Source organism: Ictidomys tridecemlineatus, chromosome 8 (assembly GCF_052094955.1).
Source record: "Ictidomys tridecemlineatus isolate mIctTri1 chromosome 8, mIctTri1.hap1, whole genome shotgun sequence".
NCBI lineage: Eukaryota > Metazoa > Chordata > Mammalia > Rodentia > Sciuridae > Ictidomys > Ictidomys tridecemlineatus.
Window position 1 is genome coordinate 78,864,454 of NC_135484.1, and position 13,091 is coordinate 78,877,544.

At 34.1% G+C, this 13,091-nt stretch overlaps 1 protein-coding gene across 4 annotated transcripts in view; it reads right to left on the reverse strand.

Annotated features, from left to right (window-relative positions):
* The window catches only part of Ttk (TTK protein kinase), a 47,257-nt gene that overhangs the window by 14,345 nt on the left and 19,821 nt on the right, over positions 1 to 13,091 (reverse strand). For all 4 annotated transcript variants that reach the window (XM_040282988.2, XM_040282985.2, XM_021726070.3 and 1 more), the window contains exons 14-18: positions 11,091 to 11,183; positions 4,465 to 4,622; positions 4,179 to 4,330; positions 3,073 to 3,197; positions 1,486 to 1,566 (exon numbers count right to left, since the gene is read on the reverse strand). In XM_040282988.2, coding sequence (XP_040138922.2) covers positions 1,486 to 1,566; positions 3,073 to 3,197; positions 4,179 to 4,330; positions 4,465 to 4,622; positions 11,091 to 11,183 — 609 coding nt within the window. The remainder of the gene's footprint in view (positions 1 to 1,485; positions 1,567 to 3,072; positions 3,198 to 4,178; positions 4,331 to 4,464; positions 4,623 to 11,090; positions 11,184 to 13,091) is intronic.

A 13,091-nucleotide genomic window follows, 5' to 3' on the forward strand; every position in this document is an offset into this window, starting at 1 on the left:
TCTGGTTATAGTAAGTACTCAATAACTTCTCCTAATCCCCATATAAGACACATAGAGCAGTATGACAACAAAGCCAACACATGGAAAATATTTAGAACAAAGCGAGGTGAAAAGGTACACCCATGAACTCTGGATAGCAAGTGGGTAGGTGCAAACCATCAAAAATCATGAGCCCTACACAGTAGAAACATTTTTAAACAGAAAGCAGAGGAAGCAATGAAGGCACCTAAGGACCTGAGAAGAAACTCAAAGGAGCAAAGAGGTATTCACTGGTAAGTGTGGCAGACCAAGCTGACAACGCAGCTGAACGGGGAGGGTTTTTGTGCCCTTCACCAGTTGAGATTCATGTTGAAATAAAACTTCTGTCTTCTAGAATCACTGAGGCCACTGTAAAAAGGAGGTTATTCAATCCATCTGAGATTTACCATTACACATTAAATCACAGAGTTGACAATTGAAAAACATCTGAACTCTAGGTGGAATTTAAAATATCTTAAAGTAAAAATGAAACAATTTTAAAACTGAAATTACAAACCTTAGAAATTAATGAAAATAAGAAATACCACAGTAAAACAGTAAATGTAGTAGCCAAAATAAAACTCAGAGTAAAATGCATAATCTTAATTATGAGGATGAGCTCTATAATTAAATGTTATTATTTATATCCAGAAGTTAGGGGAAAAAATAAAACTAAAGAGAAAACAAAAAAAGCAACTGAAACAAAGGCATAAACTGGAAAGCAAATGAAAATAGAATCCACAAATGAAGTTAAAGCCCAGTTAAGATCAATAAAACCATGGTAAATCCAATCAAGAGACAAAAAAATCTAAATTTTAGAAGAAGAGTAGAAGCTAAACAAACATAAAAACAAATTTATAAAATAACATATTTGTTAGCTGGGAGTGGTGATACACTATTGTAATCCCAGCAACTTGGGACACTGAAGCAGGGGGATTACCATGTTAGAGGCCAATGTGGACAACTCAGCCAATTAAAAAATAAAAAGAGTTGGGAATCTAGCTAAGAGGTAGAGTGCCCCTGGGCTCAATCCCCAGCACTGCAGGAAGGGAGGAAAGAAGGGAGAGGGAGAAAGGAAAGAAGGAAGGAAAAGAGCCAGTGGCAACTCAGGAAAAATTACATACTCCAGGTATACTTTGAAATGTAAAATTCAGAAAAGATTAAATGGTGAAAACAAAATGTAAGAACCAGAGAAGAAACAAAGAGACTGGAATGATATCAACTCAGTGCTATTTTAGGTGTCCAAATTAGGGCTAATTTTTTTTCATTTAATTTTAAAACTTAAGAAAAATATATACCCACGGTGCATTTCTTATAGGAACACATAGGAAGGGTCACTATATTAAAAAGAACAGTGTTAAAGATCAGGTCAAGTCATCAGAAGGGTAAAATTAAATCTATGACAATCTGCTTAAGAGTTTTCTCACAAGTTGACAGATGTCAGGTGAATGGGATATATTACAGTACCTTTGACTTGGGTTTCCCTTTCTCTCTTGAGGATGACATATCTTTGATTGCTTCTGGTGGCATGTAATTAATGGTGCCAACCTATTTGCCAAGTCACAGAAGATATAAATCAATGAACATAGTTCCTTCTGCTTTACATGTTTAAAAAACACAAATATCAAATTTTATTCCAACATTCCCTTTTCCCATATCTCCTCCCTTGCTCTCAATCTCCTGCCTCTCCTCCACTGATCTCCCTACTATGTTCATGGGATCCTGCTGTTCTTACTCCGCACCCCCCACCTTATTTTATTCTAGCTTTTGCATATGAGAGAAAGCATTTGACTTTTGACTTTGAGAATGACTTATTTCACTTAACATAAAGTTTTCCAGTTCTATCCATTAACTAGTAAATGTCATAATTTCATTTTTCTTTAAGGCTCAATAAAATTCCATTGTGTACATATATGACTGTACCACAGTGAATTTCATATAATATATATATGCATAAATTAAGAGAATTTCAGTAGAGCAGAGGAAGGAGACAGGGAGAGGGAGGAGGAAAGGGAAAGGGGAAGTACTAGGGAAAGGGGAAGGGAAAGGTGAAGTAAACTGTATTCCAAGATTTTTGGAAACTTGGATAATTATTGATTTCATGATATGCTTAAAAAATTCAAATAACCACCAACAAAATATCAAATTATTTCTCAAAAGATTAGGGTCAGAATCAGAAAACTGATTCATTTTCAGAATGTTGTGTTTTTTTTCTATAATTACAGTGGCTAACTAGTAATATCTGCCTTAATGTGTTCCTCTTATTCTGAAATAAATGGTTCTGCTTGTAACACAGAATCCTGTATTTTAGGGCCTTGGTACAGAAGACATCTTCAAACTCATCTTACAATTCAGTGTTTAGTCATACTTTTGATATAAAGAATGTTGCAAATAAATTGTTTTAAGGGCATGATGCCCATCTATTCTTCTACAAAGTCTGACTTTGCTGATTAGGAACCATTTGAAACCTACATACATGAAACTTCATTTTAGCTCCAAGCCAAATTATCATTTAATTAAACTTTGTTGGTTTTTCTTTAGTCATTATGGGACAACTCCATTACATTTGCTATGCATATCCTATTTCAAAAGTGTTGTTAAATACAATACTGATTTTAACATTTTCAATATGAAGTCCCTCTTAAATATTTTTTCCAATATAAGTCATAGAAAAAGTTTGCTTCTCTGAAAGTACAGAAATAGTCTTGTCCCATGGACAATAAAAACCATATAACTGCCATTCCCTCTTTGGTTGCTGTGAGGAAACTATGAACCAGACTTTCAAATCAATTTTGAATCAGGATAAAGATGATTTCTGGCTATAGAAAAATCCTTCCAAATTTTAGGTGTATTTCTATATGATCTTGACTTTCTATTCTAAATTATTTTGACCATTACTTCAAATCTCTTAATAGTTATATTCTTATAAAATAGTTATATTCTTGTAAAAAAAGATGCAAATCCTTTGAAGAACTAGGTAGATAAAAATATTTCACAGGAGCAAGGGAACTACATACACTCAAATGCATGATAACCAACCATTAAAAGTCCTACCTGAGAATCTTTAACAATACTTGTTGTATCTGGTTGCATTTGGTTTGCAATTCCAAAATCAATTAGCTTTAGCATTCCATCAACTATCAGGAAGTTGGCAGGCTTCAGATCACTATGAACAATACCTTCAAAAGAAAAATACATCTTATTAGACAAAGTAAAACATTCTGCAGATTTTTAAGGCAGATATTACTGTTATTTACTGTTACTGTAAGTCACAACCTACAATAAACTTGGTTCCTTCAATAGTCAGCCCAATTGATTTTTCACATTTTTAAAATACTCTGTATTTTCATAATACGTGTTATGTGCCAGACACTCTTCCAAGTTTTTTGCTTACAATGAATCACTTAATCCTTATAATGATGCTGAGGTAAGTATCATTATCCTTATTTTAAGATGAAGAAATTAAGGCAATGAGCGTTTGAGCAACTTGCTCAAGGTCACAAGGACTAAGTGACAATGCCATGAGTTTAAGCCAGCCAGTTTGGCTTCAAAGTCTCTTTGGACCACTATGGTTAGCTGCCCAGTTGAAAGTATCATAACTGGTACTGCCAGAAGGTAAGAACCGAATCCTACTGACACCTCCATGCCCACAGCCATGATCTTCATCTCTTGTTAATTACCCTTTAACTTACAGGAATAGGAGAAGATAAATCAGTTAGTTATTTAACCGTTTGTTTTTAAAGATAGGGTAAAGGAAGAGAAAAAGAAACATGAACAAGTTTAAGTAGAAACCATGGGGTAACAGTAAAAAAACAAAAGCTAGCTCTCATAAACTGTACATAATACAAAATCATTAGGGGAATGAGAGCGCAATCATATCATATTTTTAGGAGGCCTAAATACTAAAGTATCAGATGTACCACAATTTAAATTTTTAGTAATAAGGATCACAGATTAAATCAGTACTCAGAAACACACATTTTGCATCATGGATGTAGAAATTTGAATCTATGCCCAAATCCTTTGCGAAGACAGTGTTTTAAGAAATAAGTTTGCTCCTAGTTCATCTAGTTAAAAGTACCAGTAAAATTATAGTTCTATTTCTCTAAGATAACACCACTAAGAAATAAACTTTATGTGTATGAAGAGATTTTAAATACCATGTTGATGGATAGTGTGTACTGCTTCCAACATATTTTTCCAGTAACTCTTGCGTTCCCATGGATTGATCGATTTTTTCTTTTTAAGCCAACTATTAAGATCAATATTTCCACATTCCATTACCATGTAGATATACTGGTCTGTGATTTCACTGTAATTAAAAACAAATGAATAAAAGCAACAACACAATAAATAAATGTCTAGGTTATATTAATGAAGATTTAATAAGTATCTACCTTAAGTATTATAACAAAATAAGTTTTTAAATTAAAAAAGAATTCTTACTAATCATAAAGTCGGATGATCTTATCAGTGTGTTGTTGTAGTTTATTCAAATAAGCTATTTCATTCCGATAACTATCAATAGTTTGATTATCTGCTTCTTCTACATTCACATATTTAATAGCATATATCTGCTTCTTTTCATTCAACACCTGATATACCTATATAATACAATAAAATAATAAAAGTTTAGATTATGCCATTCATATACTATCACAAAGCTTTTAAATTTATAAGAATTTTAAGAAAATTCTGAAGGAAATATTGACATAAACAATTAAAAGTTTCTCAGTTTTTTCTTTTAATATAGAAGGAAAAAATTAATCATGAGAGTAAGAAACCATTTCCAACCACCTCTGACAATGGACATTCAGTAGTTCAAAGTCATAGGCTTAAAAGTTTCTATATCTTATCACATATATGATTAAAACAACTTTTTGAGGATACTTTAATCAGGGAAATATCATTTCTTAGATGTGTTTTTGTCCACTGTGTGTGGCATAGCTAATTCCTTATGTGCTGGAGGAAAAATATACTGTGCATGTGTGAGTGTGTGCATGCACACAATAATGGGGATCAAATCCAGAAGAACTTTACCCCACAGCTTGATGAGAAAGTTGATGAGGCTGGTCTCAAACTTTTGATCTTCCAGTCTCAGCCTTCTGAGGAACTGGGATTATAGGTATGTGCCACCACACCCTGTGTGATGGAAAATATTAAAAATATACATAGAAACTGCAAACTATCAGAATATTCTGTTGTGAAAGTAGAGTAGATCCAATCTTCAGAGTTAGGTTAACATAAAAGAGGTATTCTCACAAGTATATTTTTAGTATCTTTATAGTCAAGGTGAAATTGCTGTGGCTATAAAGGACAATTTCCAAGTAGTATTGATAGAACATGCTACTGTATCTAAATTTCAAAAATTAAAAAAATGCCAGTGTATAATGCTAGTATATTAAGCATCAGGGCCAGGGATATATACCTCAGTGATAGAGCACTTACCCAACATGTACAAGGGCCTAGGTTCAATCCCAAGCATTGCAAAAATAAACAACAAAAAATCATATTCATCTATTCTTTCTGACACATTGAAGTAAAACAGTCATTTAACCTTGATTACCCAGGAGATACCAGGAAGGAATAAGAAGAGTCCAAGTACTACGTATGAGGTCAATGTGCAAAAACTGCACTAATAAAAAAGATCTATCAAGCCTTCAAGCACAACTTATTTTTAATGTTTAGGTACAAAACTCTGAAAAAGTATTATTGGTTTTACTTAGATACATAGCAAATTAAAGAGATGGGACATAAAACTGTGATAAAGTAAAAGGCAGCAAAAAACAATGAAACAGAGTAAACAAATTTAAAAACAGTACCATACAGCCATTTTGTAGAAGGCAATGAGCCTTGAAAATCTCAATGAGTTGAGAGAGCATTCTGTTGTGTCCTGCATGCAACACTGTTGCCCTGACCCAGCATCTTATTTGTATACTCTATTTAATAAGGCACACAGTGATATATTCATACAATGAAATAGTTTTGTACCATAATAAAAGATCACAGAAAATATTATACACACACACACACACACACACACACACACACACACTCACACCTATATAAATACAGAAATTAAGCAAGACTAGAAGGAAATACCTTCATTTGAATTCTAGTTTCACTGGATAAGCAATCTAACCTTGGGCCAGGTTCTCAATCTTACAAATTAATGCTGTTAGAACTTACTGTGCAGGGCTGGAAAGATGACTGAGATGCACAATATTGTGTAGTGTGTCTGAATTGAGCAAATTACCAGTCTTAAAGACATTCAGGACAGAATAAAGCGAATATTTTGAAATATGTTACAGTTGTCAGATCAGAAAAAAAGACCTGCAGGATATTATGACTATCTTAAGATCCAAAACTTTTGGAGCAAATGAAAAATTTAAAAAAAAAATGTGTGTTGTGTGTGTATGCATGCGTGCTCAAGTACGCCCACCATTACTCCCCCAATGTCCCGGGTTTGGGCAAAACTCTTAAAATAACCTACTGGACTAGGTGTGTCCTATTTTCACTTCACAGAGATAGTCTCAGATCTAGGATTCTGGGTTTGTTTGGGGGATAGTCTCACTCTATTGCCCAAGCAGGCCTTGAAGTTATGGGCACAGCTCAAGTGAGCCTCTGCCTCAGTTTCCCCAGCAGCTTGGACTATAGGTGCTCCAGATACAGGGGCTAACATCACTGAGCAAATCAAACATCCCAATCTTCTCAGAGCTCACATTTTATTGCAGGGGGACACAAAATAAGAAATCAAATAAATAAACAGAGCATCTAGCAGTGTCTGAGTTATGGCTTATCAGTTTCATGGGAAGATAATGAATGTAGAACTACATTAGGTAGACCAGTGTCTTGACCATTCTTAATAGCTCCATGACCATTCTAGATGTTCTTAATACAGTATGGCTGGTAATTTCCTAAAACTCACCTTCTTTGAGGCATGTTGATTTTTTCACTCCATCTTAATAATTAAATTGAATAATATAGTTGAATTCAGAAAATATGCACCATAGTTTCATCACATGACCATTAACTTAAATAAGCCAATAGCTTCATTATACTCCAAGGGAAAAAATGTTTAAAATACCTTTAAGACTACTACTCCTCATCCTCTGATAACATGCTATGAAATAAACACCTCTAACAAGTGTCAATAGCTTAACCCTATTATAGTAAAATGACAATGTAATGAATATTAGCCAAAGAATTTTAACCAAAGCAATTAAATCAAGAAATATAAACTGATAAAAACAAATGTGATTATTCCTTTATTCTCATGACTGAAATTTTATGTAAGTGTGGAGAAAGGAAATGTATAAAGTAATCTAATATTTACTGAAGACTTCCTACACATGGTAACACACATACCTTATTATTATTATTTTTTTCCGTTTTGTTTGGGGCACTGGGGATTAAACCCAGGGCCTCACACATGCTGAGCATGCTTTCTACCACTGAACCACACCTCTAGTCTACATGCCTTAATAATCAGAGAGCCTTAAGAAGTCCAGTTATTGTTAGTGCTCTTAGAAAATTACAGTAAAACAAGTCCAACAGCCTTTGTTTCATTTGTCACATAGCAACAGTAAAATAGCTAAGGAGAAATAGTTCACTTGACAAATTAATTTAGTCCCCATTCTGTTCTAGGTACTGTTGTAGATATCAGGGATAATGTCATTATGCAAATCAAACATTTCTTTCTTAGAGCTCACATTCAGTTACAGGGGAACACAAAACAACAAATCAAATAAACAAACAATAGCATGTTAGAAGATGAGTTAGAAGAGAAAAAGCAGCAAAAGGGGAATGGAGAACACCAGTGACTGCGACACAGGAGTTACAGTTTTAGAGTGTGAGGTGAGTAAAGCCCTAACTGAGAAGACATCTGGAGAGGACACGAGGATGTCTGGAGGAAAATCCACTGTTGTTAAATTAGATCAGAGGCAAGAACTGAATCAATGAGACTCATTCAGAGGTCACTATAATAAACCAAGCAAAAAGGCTTCAACCAAAGTGATAATATAGGTGAAACGACATTCTGGAGACACCTTCAGGTAGAACAAATAAAATTTGCAGATTGGCTGAATATGTATATGAGAATAAAAGAAGTCAACTTGTTTTCAGCCAAGCCGTTAAAAGATGGAGTTTCCATTTACTGAAATGGAAGACTATGGAACAATAGTTGTGTTTGGACATGTTGCCTGGTAATTAAGAAAAATATGGTGAGCAGTCAAATGAGATATAGAAGTCTAGAATTCAAAGGAAAGGTCTGACCTAAGACATCAGTTTGGAAATTTTGAGCATATACATGGTATTTAAAACCAGGAGACTAAAAGAAACCAACAAGGGAGTCTCGAGAGAGGAGAAAAAAGGTCAAGGAACTGAGACTTGGGGCACTGCAACTATTAGGATCAGGGAAGTTGAGGAAGATTGAAAGGGAATGATCAGTTTTAAAAAATGAAAACAGAGGAGCCAAGTAAGTGGGTGGTGAGACATTTCAGTTTTCAGAAGAGAAAACAAAAACAAAAAATACCTCAGAACTACAAAGTAACCTAAAAATAAAAGGTAAGAATAAGATTTGGCAAAAATATTGAGGTCATTGGTGACCTTGATTATGGATATTCTGGTGCAAGATAAAGAAAAAAATTATTACAGTAGATTTAATAGAATGAAAATTAAAAATGTTATATATTGAGCTTGAAATAACTTTCATCCATAAAGAATAAAAATCATAAACTTAGAACTTGGGTAAATGAATTTTTTTAAACATTTTTTGTTGTTGTTGTTGTGAGTAGACACAATACCTTTGTTTTATTTTTATGTGGTGCTGAGGATCAAACCCAGTGCCTCACACATGCTAGGTGAACACTCTACCTCTGAGCCCCAGCCCCAGCCGGGATGGATGAATTTTTAAGTTCTTTGTAAATCCTGGAAATTAACAGTCTCTCTGAGGTGCAGGTAACAAAGATTTTCTCCCTCTTCATGTTCTTAACTGTTTTCTTTGCTGTGAAGAAGCTTTTTAGTTTGAAGTCATCCCATTTATTGATTATTGATTTTACTTCTTGCACTTTATGAGTATTGTTAAGGAAGTTAGTTTCTGAGCTGATATATTAGACCTACATTTTCTTCTAATAATTATGTGCAAAGTTTCTGGCCTAATTTCTAGGTATTTGATCCATTTTGAAATGAGTTTTGTGCAGTGAGAGACACGAGTTAAATTTCATTTGATTTTTCTGTTCCATTGGTCTTCTTGCCTATTTTGGTGCCAATACCATGCTGTTTTGTTACTATAGCTCTATTGTGCAATTTAAGGTCTAGTATTATGATGCCTCCTAATTTGCTTTTCTTACTAAGGATTGCTTTGGCTATTCTGGGGCTCTAATTTTTTTCCAGACAAATTTCATGAGTACTTTTTCTATTTCTTTGAAGAACATCATTGGAATTTTGATAGGAATTGCACTGAATCTGTATATCACATTTGGCAGTAAGGCCATTTTAACAATATTAATTCTGCCTATCTAAGAACATAGGAGGTTTTTCCATCTTCCAAGGTCTTTCTCAATTTCATTCTTTAGTGTTTTAGTTTACATTGCAGAAGTCCTAATCCAATCAATAAATGGGCAAAGGAACTGAACAGACATTTTTCAAAGAAATACGAATGGTCAACATATACATAAAAAAATATTCAACATCTCTAACAATTAGAGAAATGTAATTTAAAACTACACAGAGATTCCACCTCACTCTAGTCAGAAAGGCAGTTATCAAGACTACAAGTAACAATAAATGTTGGCAAGGATGTGGGGAAAAAAATACACTCATACATTGCTGGTAAGACTGCAAATTAGTGCAACCACTATAGAGATTCCTCAGAAAACTTGAAATGGAACCACCATTTGACCCAGTTATAGCACTGCTCAATGTATACCCAAAGGACTTAAAATCAGCATACTACAGTGATGCAGCCACATCAATATTTATAGCAGCTAAATTCACAATAGTTAAGCTATAGAAACAAACTAGGTGCCTTTGAACAAACAAATGGATAAAGAAATTGTTGTTTGTAAACACAATGGAGTATTACTAAGCCACAAAGAAGAATGAAATTATGACATTTGCAAATAAATGGATGGATGTGGAGACTCTCATGCTAAGTGAAATAAGCCAGTTCCAAAAAGCCAAAGGTCCAATGTTTTCACCAATGTGTAGAAGCTAACCCACAATGAGCAGGGAGAAGAGTAGTTCAGTGGATTAGACAAAGGAAAATAAAGGAAAGTGACAGGAGATATAAAAAGGGAAAACAATGGAATGAATCCAAAATGATTTTCCTGTGTACTGATATGAATATACCAGTGAATCCCACCATCATGTGGATCTATAAGAAAGGGGTACTAACTAGAATAAGATATATTCCATGCTTGTATAACTATAACAAATGAATTCTACTGCCATGTATAATGAAAAAGAACCAATAAAAATAAACTAAAAAAAAAAAAAACAGATGAATTTAGGAAATAATCTAATTCCAGAAACTCATTATTAAAATGTTTTTGAGAGCTGGGATTGTAGCTTAGTGGTAGAGCACTTGCCTAGCATGCGTGAGGCACTGGATTTGATACTCAGCACCACATAAAAATAAATAAAATAAAGGTATCTCCAACAACAAAAACAAAAAATTTTTTTTAAAGTTTTTGAAATGAAAAAATCCATTAGCAGAAATCCTTGCTGAATAATCCTAAAGCTACTAGTAATTCACATCATGTTCTGAGCTACATTTAGCAAGATACTTCTGAGGTAATACATAGCGGTCCCTTTGCCACTCTATGTCATTGTTTATGCATAAGACATTTGGGAGCACAAGATATTGGTTGGAAAGGCTTGCAATTGGAACTAAGGTGCAAGTCTAAAGAGGATATATAGTTTTTAGGGGAAGGAAAAAGGCAGAAAATGAGGCTTTTTGGCTCAAGGGAAACATGGGCTCTCAGGAGTTTAGAAAAAAAAAGAGTCTCTATGGCTAAAGAGACAAAGTTTAAAATATTTTTATTCATTTCTTAAATATTTAAGATACTTACCTTACTTGAACCTCCACTGCCTATCTGTTTTAATATGGAATAAATTCTTCCTCTGACTGAAATGCATTCGTTTGCTGAAGAGGATCCCGAAATCTAAATAATTAAAAATACCAATAATGGTTCAAAGTGTATGCTTAAGAAACTAGCTTGCATTTGGTACAGTGAAATACTCTCAATTTTGAAATTATCTGAAGTAATGAGACATATTAGAATATTTTATAAAGGGAACTTGCTCTGCATACTTTAATCAAAGCAATATACTTCTTAATACATAAACTTCAAAGGTCTTCCCTTTAACTGGTTTTTACTTAACATAAGTAGAAAATTTAAGAGGAAAATATCAGTTAATATTCAACAAACTCATATACACTATCATTTTTTATCTTTTTCCTCATACCTCTTTATTTCCATATATACAAATACAATTACACCTATATTCTTTCTCATTTAACATTATTTACAAAGGAAAGAATGTGCTAAGGTACTGAGAGCCTAGTCCATCAGACAAATGCAAATTTCAATAAGGCCTGCTTCCCAGCTATGCCTTGAGTGATGTTCAACAAGTTACTTGATTTCTCTGAACTTCAACATCTTGCCCAGCAAACTTTCAACCCATGTCCTATCATCCCTTTCATCCTTCCCTCATGTGAAAGGACCTCTCTGTGTACCTATATATGCTTTTAATAGATGGTGTGGTGAGAGGACTAACTGAAAGAAGCTGAAACAAAAAACTTGCAATTAGCTGATTAACAAACTGGAGCAGAGGCTGCATAATATTCAACTGAGTTCAGTTTTTTATTCCAAATGACACAATCTTTCTCACATAATCTCCTATATAAATAACAAGAATTCTAATTTTTCTAATCTCTAGGATTAAAAAGAAATTGAGGTCTGGGGCTGGGGCTCAGCGGTAGCGCACTTGCCGGGCATGTATGAAGCATTGGGTTCAATTCTCAGCACCACATATAAATAAATAAAATAAAGGCCTATCAACAACTAAAAAAAAATTTAAAAAAAAATAGAAATGTTTCCTGTAAGAAAATATTAGGCTTTGAAATATGTATATGCTGTAATTTCATAAAGGACACTCCCTCTTCCCTTTTATGTCCTCTATACATTTCTTAGGAAAGAAATCTATTCCCTATCTTTGCCTCCCAACTGCTGCCAGCTTTTAGAATAACTAACTCTAAATTTTTCTAATTCAATACCATTGTAAGGTTCAGTTTCTGGCCCAGGACATCCTCCTCCCACTTAGTCTACCCTCTTCACTAAGGTCAGAATTTTCAAAATGCAAATCAGAATATTTTACTCCCCTGCTTCCTTTCTTGTACAATTTCTTATCCTCATTAGGATAAAACCTAAAAGTCCCAGCAGAACTATGGGGCTCACCCCTTGCCCTTCCTGAGCTCTCACCACACTCTTGCCTCCCTGCAGTTCTCTCCTGACACTGAGCCTCCTCTAATAGGCTCCACAATCACCTCTCGACATCTCTCACTCACTTTCTAAATAGATTTGTCTTAAACAGGGTCTGATAGTAGTAATCACTCAATAAATATATTCTGAATCAGTGTACAGCAAACCTGATCATTTTTCTTTCTCATTATTTATTTTGGTACTGGGGACTGAACCCAGGGGCACTTAATCACTAAGCCACATCTCTAGCCACTTCTTATATTTTTATTTTGAGACAGAATCTCACTAAGTTGCTAAGGCTGGCTTTGAACTCACAATCCTTCTGCCTCTAACTCCCAAGCTGCTGAAATTACAGGAGAGCACCGCCATGCCCAGATAAAATTTATTTTATTTTTGAATCCTCAAAATACTATCATCTCTTTCCACAGTTTATATACTTTTTTTTTGTAAACAGCATTTTATTTATGTATTTATTTTTGCAACATTAGCAATTGGCCCAGGGGATGACCTACCACTGAGCTACATCCCCAACCCTTTATTTGTTTTTTAAATTTTAAGGCAGAATCTTTTAAGATGGTGGGTGATGTT